Source organism: Hyperolius riggenbachi, chromosome 5 (genome assembly GCF_040937935.1).
Source record: "Hyperolius riggenbachi isolate aHypRig1 chromosome 5, aHypRig1.pri, whole genome shotgun sequence".
Classification (NCBI taxonomy): Eukaryota; Metazoa; Chordata; class Amphibia; order Anura; family Hyperoliidae; genus Hyperolius; species Hyperolius riggenbachi.
Genome location: NC_090650.1, coordinates 377685960 through 377702872, shown reverse-complemented (window position 1 = coordinate 377702872; position 16913 = coordinate 377685960). Strand labels below are relative to the sequence as shown.

At 42.4% G+C, this 16913-nt stretch overlaps 1 protein-coding gene across 3 annotated transcripts in view; it reads right to left on the bottom strand.

Annotated features, from left to right (window-relative positions):
* The window catches only part of MMP16 (matrix metallopeptidase 16), a 262120-nt gene that overhangs the window by 16670 nt on the left and 228537 nt on the right, over positions 1-16913 (bottom strand). For all 3 annotated transcript variants that reach the window (XM_068237616.1, XM_068237617.1, XM_068237618.1), the window contains 2 exons: positions 5683-5821; positions 805-958 (listed from right to left, as the gene is read on the bottom strand). In XM_068237616.1, coding sequence (XP_068093717.1) covers positions 805-958; positions 5683-5821 — 293 coding nt within the window. The remainder of the gene's footprint in view (positions 1-804; positions 959-5682; positions 5822-16913) is intronic.

Sequence of the window (16913 nt, the reverse complement as noted above, 5' to 3'; positions counted from 1 at the left end):
ACATAAAAACGCATTGGGGCATGTGAAATGCATGTGTAAAGCACTGAAGTGCACAGGAAAAAAATGTAAAAACATAAAGTGCTTTTACATCCATTTTACATCAGATCTGCACATGACATTCTTTTTTCCTCCTCTAGAATTACCTCCTCACATTCACGTATACAATACTTCGCACGTACTTCACTCCTCCTCTGGAATGCCCTTCTTCAACACATCCGACACTCTCCAACCTTTGATATCTTTAAACGCTCTCTCAAAATTCATTTTTTCGACAAGCATATGCTCTACCTTAGGCCACCTCCCCTATGTCCTAAGGCCAAGTTGCACTCCTACAAGATATCCTAAAACACACTGCCTCTAGGTACGTTTATTGTATACTACTCCACCTCTTGTTTCCCCCCTATTCCTTTAGATTGTAAGCTCACAAGGGCAGGGCTCTCTCCCACTTTTGTCTTGGAATTCATCATACATTGTATTTATCGCATTACTTTTGTCACTGTAATTACCAATTCTGTATTTTGTGCAAATTCTGCATTGTGTTTATTGTTGTAAACCATTGTCTGTATTATTATGTACACCATGTTTGTTTCTCCTTTGTAGAGTGCCACAGAATATCTTGGCGCTTTATAAATTAATAATAATAATTATTCGAGACTTGTACATGAGGCCTCATTTTTTTTCAAGACATTTAAGTTTCCTATAAGGAAACTTGCTAATTACCGTAGTTTACAGTGTGGTACTCAGAAATGTTTCTGACATTGCAGAGAACATTGCTAGAGAATGAAACTAGCTTTTACTACTCACCGGTCGCCTTTGAAAAAATAGGTCTTCCCAACATCTTCCCACCAAACCGCCGTGTCTATGCCATGGGGTGGGATTATAGGGTGTCCTAGGTATATCAAGTCATGGGGGTATCCTGGCTGTAATGTTGTATCTTTAAACACCCAATATTTATTACCTGTAAAACAAAATCAGAATATTTTTAAAGGTTACTCCATGGAAAATGTCAAGTTTTTATAGCTCACAGGAACTCCAACAGGAACATCTAATCAACTCCAAACAACAGCCTCCAAAATTCTATGCTGGTACATGTTTAACCATGGAAATTCTATGAATCCAAAACTAGTCGCTGAATTGCTTGATTTACATCTTGAATATCAATTAAACAACATCGCATATATACGTGTACAGTATCTTAGGCAATAAGACTGAATTTGTGTAATATCAATCACTACAAATGATGGCATAATTGCGCGCGCGTGTGTGTGTGTGCGTGCAATTTTTTTTCAATTTAAAAATACAGGTATATGTGTACGTGTTTTATTTATATATTTTTTTTTTAAGTTGTGAAGTAGGTTGTGAATTTATCAGGGAGCTGTGAAGTGGTAATGCAATTTTGCTAATTAACTCAAAATTACGGGCAAAGTGGGGCATGTAACAGTGTTAGGCATGGGTAAAGGGGACTATTGTGGGTGGGGGGGTCAGTTAGGGTTAGGCATGGGGGGGGATGGGTCAGAGTTAGGCCTCATTTCCATATAGCGAGCTTTCAGGCGTGCTTATGTAAACTCAATTGCAGGGACATCAGACAGTGCATAGCCTGATGTTTCCATTCATGCGCTGTGATTCACTTTGGAATTGCAGCACATAGTTTGCTGCATTTCAAGGCGATTGCGCCCGCGATCCCATTCAGTATAATAAATGAGATTGCAAGCTTCGCCCCCCAGTACTGACTAAAGATGATCACAGATATGCAAATTGTTCCGAGTTGATGCGAATTCTTATGCAAATATATGCAGTTTAAAAATGGACCAATCAATTTAAACCTGGGTTTAAACTGATTAGTCCATTTTCAAACTGCATACATTTGCATAAACATTTGCATAATTTTGGAACACATGGCATCTCATTGATCATCCCTAGTAGTGACGCGCAATGCAGAGCTGTGCGGCTCAGCGTTGAATGGAAACGAGCCCCTGGGCTCTGAGAGGGAAGGCTCACATGAGAGTAAACCTAGCTTAGGAAAATAGCACAGTAAAATATCTGTAAAGAATACGGATATTCTACTATCAGAATTACCCAGTAATTCATACTTGTGGCTATCTCTGGCACTTACATTTCCATTGCGACCATTTTAAATGTACATAAAAATGCGTACATGGCACTTTTGCGCCCAGTCACCTGCAGCTGGTGAAATTCCTGGGCGGTGTTAGTTACTATTCCCCCTCCGAGGTGCTGCAACTCGGAAGGAGAGTTAATTAGAATTACCTGTGCATGGCCTAGGCCTGAAAGAAATCGAATTTAAACTGAAATCGTGATCACCAAGATCACAATTTCAGAATCGTCAAAGCGCCGATTATCGCAATCACGCCATTTCCACATGGGGAAGTTTGAAGAGGTGGCTTCAAACTTCCCCAAAGTCCCGGCGCATGCGGCCCACGGGATTGGACATACCTTCCGCATGAGTCCAACTCTGGCCGTCCTCTATCGTCGTCTGCAGGCTCTTGTGCTTGGCAAAACTCTGGGTTCCTGTATGTCACATGACATACAGAAAGTATTCCATGCATTATAGCCTGTAGGAGGCGAAGTGGATAGACGGGCATCGCTGGACTCGTGTTGCAAGCTATGTCTAGAACTGATGCAGCTTGGGAGACAGAGGAGGCACAGAGACAGAGCAGGCACAGAGAGAGACACAGGAGACACAGAGAGAGAGAGAGAGAGACAGAGAAACAGACACACAAAGAGGGCAAGAGAGAGAGCCAGAGGAGGCATGAAAAGGCAAAGGGGGCACAAAGAGAGACAGGGGGACAGAGGGGGAACAAACAGGCACAGAGGGGGAACAAAGCTTAATTTGAAGGAAATCGTAAATCTAATCGAAATCTCAATTTCGTACAGAAATCACTCAATTCATTTTTTTCCTAAAATCGTTCTGGCCTAGCATGGGCCATAACCTATAGCATTGCTGCTATAGCTGTGCCAAACTCAGGCGCTAAACACGGCGCACGCCAAGAAGCCCTGCCTTGCATAAAAATGCAGCTCCCACAGACCTGTGCCTGTGCTGGGCTTTTTAAGGAACACACTAAGGCAGCTGTGAGATTTTCTACTAAAATGCCCTTCCATTAGCCAGTACAGATACAGTATAAACAGCACTCTAAATGTTCTAATGTAACACAGCGCCTTTTGAAGTCAGCTGATGCTTCTGTTATACACAGGGAAAGTGCATACGAGAGAGCTGATGCCACTGCAATCTATTATGCAGCCACAATCCATTGTATCAGTAAGGCCTGGGACCCACTAGCAGTACTTTTCTAAGCGTCAGTGATTTGAAAAGCTCTTGCTAATGCAATGCTATGGGGGATTTTTATAAAATCACATCACTCAAGTGGGATCACACCCATAGCATTACATTAGCAAGAGCTTTTTAAATCACAGGCACTTAGAAAAGCACTGCTAGTGGGGTCCAGGGCCTAAAGGCCTGTAACCACCTTGAGATTTTTTCAGACAAATTTCTTGGGGACTTTTTGAGCAATGAGCGGTCATTTCTGTGATCTTGCGTCGTGGGTACAGGCGTGCAATCACACAAACATTGTTTAGTGATTTAATGACCGGATCGGATCTTTAAGGACCCCGAAGACTCCAGTGCAAAGTACCGCCATCACTTAAAGTCTCATTCGAGCCCGTTGTGTGCCATTGCATGACGACGAGCATACCCGGTAGGCAGTATGGATCGGGGAGCTGTCATCTTCAGGGAGAAGTTGCTGGATCCATCTTCCTTCATCACGAGGTGATTATTCAGCTTAAGGGGAAATCTCCAGTCTGCCCGTATGTACGGTGGGCACAAGGTTTCTCGCACTTTGGTAGGGGAAAATAGACGTAGTCAGGTCTTCACAAGGAATGTCAAAATTGCCAACCAGGAAATACATAATACAGCTCTGTGCAGACCAGTCAGATCATGTATATTGCAGAAATTCACCTGAAGGGGTACAATGCTTCAGCTCCACCACTTCCTGAACTGAATCGCAAATCTTTATTAATAATAAATCAAGCACAGGCATTCGTTTTTCAGTAGGAAGGTGTGAAGTGGGATTTAGTGAATGCATTCCTTGGCTGAAGGACGATCTCATCAGTAAAGCTAACAGAGATCGTTATCCTCCTGCAGCCAAGATGTACACGTCCCACCCAGTCTCCACATTTCCACATATGTTGCCTCTGGCAGTAAAAGTCAGGATGCTGTTCTGATTCAATATATGCAATACACTTGCGTAAGCCTGTCTGAACTCTGCTACTGTAACTGCCGTCTTCACAAGCCAAGCACATCAATATGGAGCCTGGAAAGCTGCTAAGAGGAGGAAGAGGTTATTTTCATTTAATAAGCCATAGGATTTAATGATAGAACCATCTGCTTTACTGGTCAGATGCTGCTTAGCTTGTTCACATAGCCAACTAGACTTATTTATTTCTTACTTCTTTCTGGCCCCCACTCTAAGGACAAGGCCCTCTTGCTCACATGGATTGCACGTTATTATTGCACTTATAGAAAGAAAAACACTAAGTGGGACTATTTGCATCTGAAGTGGCCACACAAGAAACTCCCGATGTAACTTCAGAAACAAATCACCATTTTAGGGGAGGCAAAAAAAAAACCCATTCCAGTTACTTCAGCCAGCACTGAACTTACATTCAACTACTTTAATTCCACCCATTAGCAGCTTCAATAGTTATTATTTGAGATAAGTGCACTGCTTTTGAACTCATTCGGCAGAACTTTTTGTTGTGCTGTAAATTCTTGCAATGCTTTGATGTCTCTCTGCTAGCACAAAAAATAAAGAAACTGAAAGTAAATGTCCTCTGTCTCACACTGCCCCCTAGTGTCAAGTGGCCATAAATACACATTACAGCAGTACTAGTTAGAAGCAACAAAAGTTTACCAAATATAAAAATTAAAAAAGTGCTAAAATAAATTTACCAAGCCTCTAAATAAATTGGCTGCTACAGGGTTAAAAAACAAAAATACTATTTATATTTATTTTTTTCGAATGTCTTCAGTTTTCCCTTTTCTTGTGCTTGGTTACAAATAAAAGCAGACCATCTCATCTAATATAACCATAACTCTGAAACTTCATTTTACATGGAGAAAGAGCGAACTGGTAAAAATGCTCTCCAGCACCCATGAACCAGTTCACAACAATTGTACAGAAGACACAGGGTAATCACACACAAGGATCACCTGATAGACAACCACACACCATGCAAGCCCCCCCCCCCCCCCCCCCCCCCCTAGTCATATGCTCATCATAATCTAAGACCAATGTGCAGTTATTTATTGCAGACATGGTTTCCATGATAAATTGGCTGTAACCCTAAGAAATGATTCAAATTCTGTCCAGCCAACACTGCAGGAGTTTATCACTAGTTGGAAGAAGAGATCTCCCTCCCATTGTTAACCTTACATATTTTCCATTTTGGGCACCTCTTACTAGCCTATTTCAGTGGTTCTATAAGCACATAAGTTACCACTTGAAGAATGGAGTAGAGGGACAAATATTATGCACTAATGACTGAAAGCTTACTAGCTCTGAATTCCTACTAAACCTTATGTAGCTCTATCCAGCCTATATACGTAATCAGACACACAGGGTAGCAGCCCAGGTTATGACCCTCCAGTAAGACACAGACAAATCTTACCTTTAAAGAAGACAAAGTTCCCTTCGCTGTTTTCATAAACTGCATCAATGCCCGGGGGCAACCCCCTCCAAAAGTATGTAATCTGCATAGGATAGCCATCCATGACCTTATTATTCCTTACGCGCCAGAACCACTGATCCTGCGTAATAGAAACAAAAATATTAAACGTTACGGTGACACAAGCAAACCAAATGCAAACTTATCTATTCTGTAAAATGGTAGTTTATTACTATTTATGTATTCAGTGTAGCTTGATTTAAAGGACAGGCACTAGTAAAAAAAACAAAAAACAGACAAGATTTACTTACCTGGGGCTTCCTCCAGCCCCTGACAGTCGATCTGTCCCTCGCCACAGCTCCGGAGTCTCGGGGTCCACTCCAATGCAGATCGGCAACTTCTGTGCCTGCCCAATGTGTCATGTGCGGCGCACAATCGCGTTCAGGTGGCCTTGAGAGTTTTGCGCAGGCGTAGAACTACTGCGCAGAACGCTCAACATTTCCGACCACGGTCATGTTTTTTGGGTTTTTTTTTTACTCGGATGTGTCCTTTAAAGAGGAACTGTAGTGAAAGTGGGAAAAAAAGAAACACGTTGACTAGATTTTCAATAGGGTTGCACGTTGGATTCAGTGGAATTGAGATTTCCGTGATTCCGTCTATAGCAGTAATCGGTAAATAGAGGAATTTCTATGCGGAATTTCATCAGAATTTTTTATCCAATCAGAGCCATCAGAAATTAAAAGCCAATCAGAAGCGTGAAAAAGCTGCATTTACTGTTAGGCAGAATTTTTAAGCCAATCAGAAGGATCGGAAAGGATAGACCCATCACAGAAGCTTAAAACACGCCGATTTCTGCATTAAAATCGGAATTTCAGCACCAATTAGAGACTTAACAAAAACCAACCAATCCTACAATAGCAACCAGCTCCTAGCTACCTATCATCAGCTATCCCACCCATTTTGTATATAAGAGAGGTGTGACAGTCACAAAGCTTGTGGGTTTCAGTCTGGTGTTTTGGAGAGAGGAGAGACAGACCCATATTAGTTGTTTCAACATAAAACAATACTCTTTTTAAAGACTGTATATAAAACAAAAGTCTTTTTAAAGACTGTGAGAGAGAATTAGACTGAGTGTGAGCTATTAGTAGTAGTAGGTGTATTTGTGAGAGAGTGACAGTAGATTGTTAGTTTGAGTGATAGATTGTAGTGTAGTGTACTAGTTGTTGCTGTGTAGAGAGGGTTATGGCCCATACTCACGGGCTACAATTGTCGCCGCAACACACGGCGCGCGCGTGTTGCGGCGACAGGTTGCCCGTGAGTATGAGGCGTTGCACAGGCACGCACCCCAAGCCGTCACTCGTCGCTGCTGTCGCCAGGCGATTGGCGCGGTCAATTGCCCGGCGACAGTTGCCACCGCAACTCCGCCACAACTGTCGCTAGACCGTGTGAGTATGCGGACTAGCAACAGCAACCAGCAGGGAATACCCTGAGCTTCCGGCGGGGGGAAGAACTTCAGCAACAGCTTCCGCCGCATCAGTTGCCAGGTCCCTCCGCCATGTGTATGCGGAGGGGGTCGCCGGCCTGTTGCACACACGCTCCCGTGTGCTAGCGACAGGCCAGAAATGTTGCCCGTGAGTATGGGGCATTAGAGAGAGCCAGCCAGGCCGCAGGCTTAGTGTTTGACAGAGTGAGAGAGTTAGATGATTGATTAGTTGAGTGTAGTGCAAGTTTTTTTTGTTTTTGTTTTCTAACTTCATTTTTTTTTTCTTTATTTTGTTTTTGATTTATTTTCTTTATTTCACACCCTTATTTTCTTATTTGTTTTTTAGTTCAAGTTAGGTGGATTTATTTTACTTTGTTTCTGTCGCTCATACCCCTTCCCCAATAAACTTTTTTTGCCCCAAAACAATGAAGCGAGAGCAGCAGCAATTTCCTGCCACTCCTAAAAGAAAATGGAGTGATGGTGGTGTTGGTGGATCACGTCAAGTACGTGATCAGGTTGAGGGTGGCAGCAGCAGCAGGAAGAGTTCCCCCCTGATCAGAGATGTCTTCCCTGTGTTCGCACGCAGGAAAATGTCTCCCTCCCAAACTCTGCTGCCTATCACCATCATCGCATATTTTTACATTTTAAAGCGGAATATAACCCAGAATTTCTTCTTTGCTCTAAAAGATTATTTATAAGACAAGACAAATAACATTTATATTGCGCTTTTCTCCTTGCGGACTCAAAGCGCCAGAGCAGAGCAGCAGCCACTAGGGCGCGCTCTATTGGCAGTAGCAGTGTAAGGGAGACTTTGCCAAAGGTCTCCTACTGAATTAGTGCTGGCTTACTGAACAGGCAGAGCCGAGATTCGAACCCTGGTCTCCTGTGTCAGAGGCAGAGCCCTTAACCATTACACCATCAGCCAACTGATACAATGTACATGATAGCATACAATGTACTAACACAGTGGTTTTTTTTTTAGTAAAACAGCATTCAAAGGGTTACATCACAGGGCTGACTCTTTCTTCTGCAGGGAGAACCCGCAGGAACCCGCAGCCGAACTACTTATAATCTTACACATTCTTTACTTGATACATTTATGTAAACATTCTCTGGCTGTGCTGGACTTCAACTGACGAGTGCTGCAGTGAAAAACAGATGAGAAATAACTGCTGGCACAGAATAACAACCGTTATAAATAAAATGCACCAGCAGCTTTCAAAGTAAATTAACTGAACTTTGGGAAGTTATAATATCTAAATGAATATTAATACTTGTGCACAAAAGCAAATATGCTAATTGTATAGGTTATAAAAAGTGGGAAAACACATTTTTGTTGAAAATTGTGTCCTGCTGCTCCCAAAAAAATGTAATGACTGCTGTGAAACCACCTCTAGGTCCCATGGCCTACAACTTCTGCTGCTCCCAAAAAAATTGTAATGACTGCCGTGGAACCACCTCTATGTTCCATGGCCTACGCCAACTCCTGCTGCTCCCCCCAAAAATTGTAATGACTGCTGTGAAACCACTTCTAGGTCCCATGGCCTACGGGGAATCTTGTAAAGAATAGGCATTTTTATTCATTATGTTATTTTCTCTACAGTTCCTATTTAATAATTATGGTTTCTGTGGCTTTTCATTGTTTGACAAGATTTAGTCTTAATTAGGATGCCCCATAATATTTTCCATAGGAGTCAGGTCAAAAGCTACTGTGAGCATATTAGCGTATACATTTCTCATAGTCTCATAGCATCTCGATCAGAATCTCTAGCCCGGAGGAAGAGGCAGAAGGTCACGCTTCCTGTTTTATAAACTGCGGGAATTAAAAGGTCACAGATTCAACAATAAAGGGAAGTGTAACGTGGAAGGGAGAGACAAACAAACCTAATGACATCCTCGGCTTGGAAACAGACTATATGAACCAGGTTGCAATGTAAGCTCGCCTTTAACACCATTTTTAATGTCATGCTAAAGGCCAGCTCCACCCATAACGAATATTTCCGCTTTGCGTGGTTTGTGGCTTAATTGAACTTGCTGGATTGTTATAGCTTTTATCCACTTCCAGAAAGATTCATTGTTAAATTCCCGAAGCCTGATGACCAGGATCTTGCTTGTATTCATGAAGGGTGGACATCTTTAGAAAATGTTGTAATGCTTAAACTTTTTTTTTTTATTCTTTTTAGCATTTCATGCCCGAAGCTGGTATGCAGCTGGTTTGGTATGATTAGGGCATGTACACACATCCATTATGGATTGGCCAACCACTGGCCAGTTTTACTACCTCCATGTAGTATGAGAGCCAACAGATTTGATTAACATGAACAGATTAAGTAGGTGAGCTTTCATACTAAAGGAGGTTGTAAAACAGGCCGATGGTTGGCTAATCAGAATTGGATTTGAACATGCACCCTTAACAGTGGCCATATACCATACATACAAACGAAGGGCAGGGGAGGACGCATGGGGGGGCTGAGAACAAAACAGAAGGACAGTAGGGGACAAAATGGGGGACAGAAGTAGACACATGGGGACAGAAAGGGACACACAAGGGGACACAAAGAGACAAGTAGGAGACACATGGCGGACACAATATTTGGGGGAGAACATCTACTAGACACTCCTGGACTACTGACACAGCAGAGTTAGTATATTTTTACCTGATTTTTGCCCTCTAAACCTAAGTGCGTCTTATAGTCTGGAGTGTCTTATATGCTGAAAAATACTGTATATTTATCTCATGTCATACCAGGTGAGGAACATTGTAAAGCAAATTACTCTCATTAGGTAAGCATTGGGTTTTTCCTCATGTGAATGCTGCATTTAACCTACAAACATATAAGCAGAGATGAGTAGAGGTTGACTTTAAAGCGGATCCGAGATGAAAAACTATCTATAACAAGCAACTTGCTTATATATATTATCTAAAGTTTGCAAAGCAAATTTAGATGCAAACAGCTTCAACAGTATATGATTATTTCTTCCTGTGATACAATGAGCGCAGCCATATTCTGATAGTCATCATTACACAGGCAAGCTGCTCTGCATCTCCACCACTCAGCCTGTGAAAGCTCCACTCTTCTCTCCTCTGCCCCCTTGTCTCTGAAATTTCTGGTTGGTAACGCCTCCTCCTACTCCTTCGGGAAAAGCCTCCTTCTCCTCAGAGTGCACTCCCATAAGCACTTGCTACATGGGACTCAGAATGCTGGAGGAACTGTGGGCAAGGCTTGTTTAGTTTATAGGGAATAAGGGTATTAAAAAATATATATATTTAGCTTGAGGAATGCGCTATAAACTATATGCAAAGAGTAAAATTTTATCTCGGATCTACTTTAAACTTTGCCTCTTCTGAGCTGTCAAAAAGATATTTACAGAGACAGACTTACTGATAGGCTGAAAGATCATACAGTCACTTATAAAGACAACAGAAAAATGTGGTTTCTGCCTGAAGGCGATAACCCATTATTATTTACTTAACAGCAGTTGTAGAAAACACCTTCTAAAATATAATCTACATTCAAGCTACGAGTCTTTATAAGAAAGAAAAGGCCATTTTAGTCAACTTTCACAGCAGGCTATAAAGAGAAAATACACTTGAAAATTAATTTATGTAACTAATTTAACTTAATGGATCCTTTAATGAATGCTGGATTTCACTTGTAACCGTCGCATAAAAGTTCTGAAAGAGTATGAGCGACAAAAAAGGACTGCATGCTAATTAGAATTTTACTTGTAGTTTCAAGAGAACTAGTGAATAAAGCAGAATACTAAGCTGAAATCTGCAAATCATTGATTGTGGTTCATCGCAAGTCAACAATCTGCAATGAAGACCAGCAACTGATTATCTTAAAGAAAATGCAGAACTTGCAGCTTCAGGGCCACGTCTTGTCTAAACTGCCAAGCAGGTATAGTATAATATCTTTATAGTAAACTCCAAGGGACCGGGAAAAGTGGTTTACTATATCAGAAATTGTTCTCGAAATAGTCCTACAAGCCCTAGTACATTCTCTGCTGCAAAGGACCACCTCTGTCCTCCCATTGGAGGTACAGTACAAGCACTTGTGCATTTAGGAGACCAAAAGGTTAAGTATACATAACCAGGCTGGACAAGTCGCTGGTATAGTATCCAGGGCTCCTTAAAAATGCAGCCATCTCCGAATTGAGGACACCTCCGCGGGTGGGACTTGCAGCACCAGCCCGAAGAGAGAAGCTGAACATGGGTTTCACACTGACATATGAGGCATGCACCACCCACTGTTTACTATATCGAGAGTCATCATCACGTAGGGGCCAAAAAACATGTTTTTATTAGACTTATAATAGAGATTGGCCGAGACCTTGGAAAGGTTATGTACTATACCCAAATGTTTACTATACGTGAGATTGTTATAATGAGATTATACTGTAGCATAACCTGCTTTTATGGTCTATTCATTTGGGGGTCACCTGTGTCATCATCAGGACCTAGTGTAATTAGTGACAGACTACTTGCAGTTTAGACAGATGTTTCCTATAGAGGTGATCATGTGGACAATCATGTGGATAATCTTGCCTCACTCCCACCCATCCTAATTTACATGTGGAACCCCACCCAGCACCGGGAATAGGATAGGATGATCAAGAATTAACAATGGGGATGGGACAAGTTATGTCCCCTGCTCATACCTCTAAGTTTCCTACTCCATCTCCAATGACCACTACAGACTCCTGCCTGTGGAAAGACACCTTCACCGTTGTGTCAGTTTGGCTGCTGTGGTGGCATCTGTTCTCATTGGCTCCTGGGGCTTGCTGTGCATCCTGGGAGCAAATGATTCGCTTAGCAAATGCCCATTCCGCACTTCCTGCCAAAATGTTGGTGCTGTACTGTCCACCCCAGTGTTGCCCATCATCGATCACAAAAAAAGTTAGGTAAGCGAAAAAAGCCTGATTTGCTTGCTCATCCCTATTCCCATACACTGTATTTCAGCTGTTTATTAGGGCCTCTGCCTGGAGCTCATCTGGGAGTGGAGAGATTCACAGTGGCGCACATTAATGCTGCGCGGTTTCGAAGTCCTGCCGCCTGCCTTTTAAGTACACTTATCCTCAAGTGCTCCTTCCACAGAGAAGCACCTGAGCACCTATAAAATGAAGGGCTAGTGTTATGGACGTGCTTTTTGAAAACAGCAGCAGGCACACTGACTGGTTCCTTTCTGTCGTTCTTTCTTTTTTTTCCTGCCTCCGATGAAATGCATGCAGAAACATTTGTAAAAACAAGCAATAATACCCTTCCGTCGCGCTTGCAGAATGCACAGTAGTGCATGAAAAATTGGGCAAAAATAACCATTAAAAATGCATGTGTTTTGTTCTTTCTGTTTCTCAGTGTAGAAGCATGAAAGTGCACTTAGGAATAAAAGCCACAACAAACGAAAGAAAATGTGTCAAAAAAGAGGGCGATGACATTTAAACGCAGAGCGAGCTATTTCTGGATAGGATAAGCCGCTATAGCATTCCAACGCATAATTCCATAATGGATGATATTTTTTTTTCTCCCTATTTAGTAATCAAACATCAATTGGATAAGTGGCATTCACAGTGATTTCCTGCGATCCGCACTGCTGAAAGCATCAGCAAATTATTATTACCGTCACTGTTCGAATGGTCAGTGAACCGAATGGAGGAAGGGAGGCTGGCAGCACATTATGCGGGATGTTAATCTATAGAATAGTCACCAGAGTACACTTAGGTAATAATAAGAACCATAAAAAGGACCATTTTACATTGCACTTGTTTCTATTCCCTCTGCATTAATGCTATGTTTTTTATTGTAGCCTTTTTATTTGTCAATTCATTTTTATATTGCAGTTTTAAATGATCAAGGCAGCATACCCCTCTCGGTTATAGACACAGACATATACAGAACATTTATATAGCGCTTTTCTCTTGCACCAGAGCTGTAGCCACTAAGACGTGCTCTATAAGCAGTAGTGGTGGTAGGTCTTGCCCAAGGTATCCTTACTGAATAGGTGCAGGCTTACAGAACAGGAAGAGCCGAGATTTGAACCCTGGTCTCCCGTGACAGAGGCAGAGCTCTTAACCAGTATCTGATGAAGGCGTACGCACGCCGAAACGCCTCATGAGGCTGCAAGCACTGTAAAGGAGGACACAATAATCGCACCCCACCCCAAGGGTCTGATATCCATCTCGACATCCCTGCTACTGACCATAGCGGTGGGATTTAGAGAGAGGAGAGGGACGAAGGGAATCCTCGCAGCCCGGATGTTGGGCGATATGCTTTAAAAGCGTTTACATCTTGTAAGTGCAATTTTTTCTCCTTTTTATTCAATTAAAACGTTTATGCACCATAGAGTGCTCCTGTCTTATCTTGTTTTCTCTTAACCAGTAAACTATCCAGCCTCAGTTGTGGTTAACACCTATGTCCTTTCTAGATGTTGACAATGCTGTGAGTTCCAGCCAGCTCTTCATCCAGTAAGCTTTGAGTGGAAATTTGAGTAAATTTCCATTTACTCAGCCCCAAGATCACAGCTGCTTCTGTCATGTGGGATGTCACCGTATGCTACCACAATATGTAGCCAATGAGGTCCCATGACTGTAAGCACATAATGAGCAACTACAGTACATTAAGAGCTCCAGTGTTCTCCTCAGGCTCTTTTAGCCAGATGCTCCACCCGGCTAATTTCAGCTGTTATTGGCTCTCCTCCTCTTATACTGTAAGCAGAATTGCACCGGCCCTGTACCCCACCCGGCTACTTTTTCATGCCACCCGGCTGGAAAAAAAATTCCGTGGAGAACACTGAGCTCCATTATCCAGCACAGGCAGGGATAACCTGATACTTGCAGTTTGCTTGAGAGCTCATGTACAGTATATGTACAGCAGTGGGCACAAGGCTTGATGTCTGGAAGGCAACAAAGGCCCAGTCCTTGGGCAGCTGCAGCTTGAGGTGGCATCTGGGACATGAAAGTGTTGCTACATATCAGGAGGCTGAAAATGGGGAGCAACACATGAAAATGGGCAACGGATGCCCGAGTAAGCTGTTTGTGAAAGGGAGAGGCTGCTGTACATGGATGGTATACATGGAAGGGGGGCTGCACATGGAATGGGAGGGCTCTGATGGAAGGCGAGCCACAACACACTTGGCCTAGGGGCACAAAAAGTATAAACCCGGTCTTGAGTGGGCAGCCACCCCACACTCACCATTGCAAAGTGTGCCCAGTCAACCCCTCCCCCAACCTGAATTTTGGCAGCCAGTATGTCACCTCCTCACTTTCCTCTACACCATTATCAAACAAGTGCCCCCCCCCCCCCCTCACACTAAACAGAGGCCAATAATTCCCTCAAATACTCCCAGTATAGTCCAATATGACCCGATAAAAGCAAACAATTTCCACTCAAGGCAGGTATGTTTAAATACATAAATGGCGTCAAAGCAAACCTGAAGTGAAAATAAACATATGAATTAATGAATTGTATGTGTATATAGTTACAGTTATTTGGGTTGAAAAAAGACATGCGTCCATCGAGTTCAACAGCTAAGATATAGAACATTAATTTTCCAGTACAAGAATAGCTAAACAAGACTTCAGTTATCTATGTAAAAGAGCTTTTCGAACCACTGGGCCAAACTAAATACAGTCCTGTTTTCTGAAGCACTGAAATAGCCAAGAAACAATGATGGACAGCTTTAGATAAGGTTTTACTACAAGGAAGTTCAAATGCTCTTTATTTCTGCTTTGTTTTATAGCTTAAAAGATAGAGTGTGGTTTTAAAACTGCAACTGTCACAGTCTATAAAAAAGCGATATAACTGAAAATGAAAAATAGGAGACTCTTTTCTTTGCTACTTCTATTCATTATCCGTAGTACACATACAATTTATTATATCATACTTTTTTTTTTTTTTGCTTTAGGTTTGCTTTAACCTTCCTGGCGGTAATCCCGAGCTAAGCTCGGGCTAGCCTCCGGGAACTCTGTGCAAATTTGGACAGAGGCGCCAGGCAGGTTAAAATGATCTAAAAACAACTAAAAAGGAGGAGTACAGGTGGACTTACCTCCTGAAATGATGGACAATCGAGATTGTTCAAATTGCAAATAACAATTTATTTTGGCACTCCGCAACGCGTTTCGCAGGTATAACCCGCTTCATCAGGCAAGGAGTGCAAGCTCAAAAAGGTCCAATAGTGGCAATGCGCCTCTGTCTCAGTCGACAGAGGCGCATTGCCACTATTGGACCTTTTTGAGCTTGCACTCCTTGCCTGATGAAGCGGGTTATACCTGCGAAACGCGTTGCGGAGTGCCAAAATAAATTGTTATTTGCGATTTGAACAATCTCGATTGTCCATCATTTCAGGAGGTAAGTCCACCTGTACTCCTCCTTTTTAGTTGTTTTTAGATCATTTTAACCTGCCTGGCGCCTCTGTCCAAATTTGCACAGTATATAGTCCACCTTGGGTGGAGGGGACTGTCCCCTTCTTTCTATCTACAGAGAGCGACTTCTTAAACCTGAGTGGGGTCAGGTTCTAATGCTCCCCACCTGCATTTCAAGTGGTTGCCTATGTGGTAGCCCGTGTTTGTGAGTATATCCACATCTGTTAATTATTTCGCCAACAATTGTTAGACTTACTGCACTATATTGGGCTCTCGGTTTTTCTTTTTGTTTCAAGTGCATCCGGGAACTCTGTGCAGAGTATTGCACTCAGCGGAAGCTGTTACTCTCCTACCGGGGGATCCAGATGTTCTCCTTCCTGTCCTCAGAGGCTCTGAATCACTCTGGTGAGATTGCCGTCATTGCTCTCACCAAATAGTTACAGCGCCACCCAGAGGGCAGAGGTAAAATTGCAGTGCTGGAGCTCAGGGAGGTGACTGAGAAAAGGGGCTGCTGCTGGCGTTCTGGCGACATGATTTTTTCCCCCAGATTTTAGGGTCTGAAACTTTTTAAAAAGACCTTAAAATCTGGAAATAATCATACCGCCAGGGGGGTAAATACAAGCAGTGCTTGCCTAACCATTTTGTCCAGCACAAGAGACCCCTTTAAGACCACAAGAGACCCTTATGAAATCAGGTCCCTGTGCCATGGTCTTTATGGGGTTGTATGGAAAACTTGTGCATCACAAGTGTTAAACTTTGGTTGAGCTGAAACAATATGAAGAGATTAACATGGAGATATGCCCACAGTCCTGGCCAAAAGTTTTGAGACTGTCAAAAATATTAGTTTTCACAAAGTTTGCTGATAAACTGCATTTAGATTTTTGTTTCAGTGGTTTATGTGATGAAATGAAATATAATTATAAGAACTTCATGCGTTTCAAAGGCTTTTATTGACAAGTACATGAGATTTATGCAAAGAGTCAGTACTTGCAGTGTTGGCCCTTCTTTTTCTGGACCTCTGCAATTTGACTGGGCATGCTCTCAATCAACTTCTGGGCCAAATCCTGACTGATAGCAACCCATTCTTTCATAATAACTTCTTTGAGTTTCTCAGAATTAGTTGGTTTTTGATTGTCCACCCGCCTCTTGAGGAATGACCACATGTTCTCAATGAGATTAAGATCTGGGGAGTTTCCAGGCAATGGACCCAAAATTTAAACGTGTTGGTCCCTGAGCCACTTAGTTATCACTTTTGCCTTTTGCCACAGTGCTCCATGGTGCTGGAAAATGCATTGTTCTTCACCAAACTGTTGTTGAATTTTTGAAAGTTGCTGTTGGAGGGTGTTTTGGTACCATTCTTTGTTCATGGCTGTGTTTTTTGGCAAAATTGTGA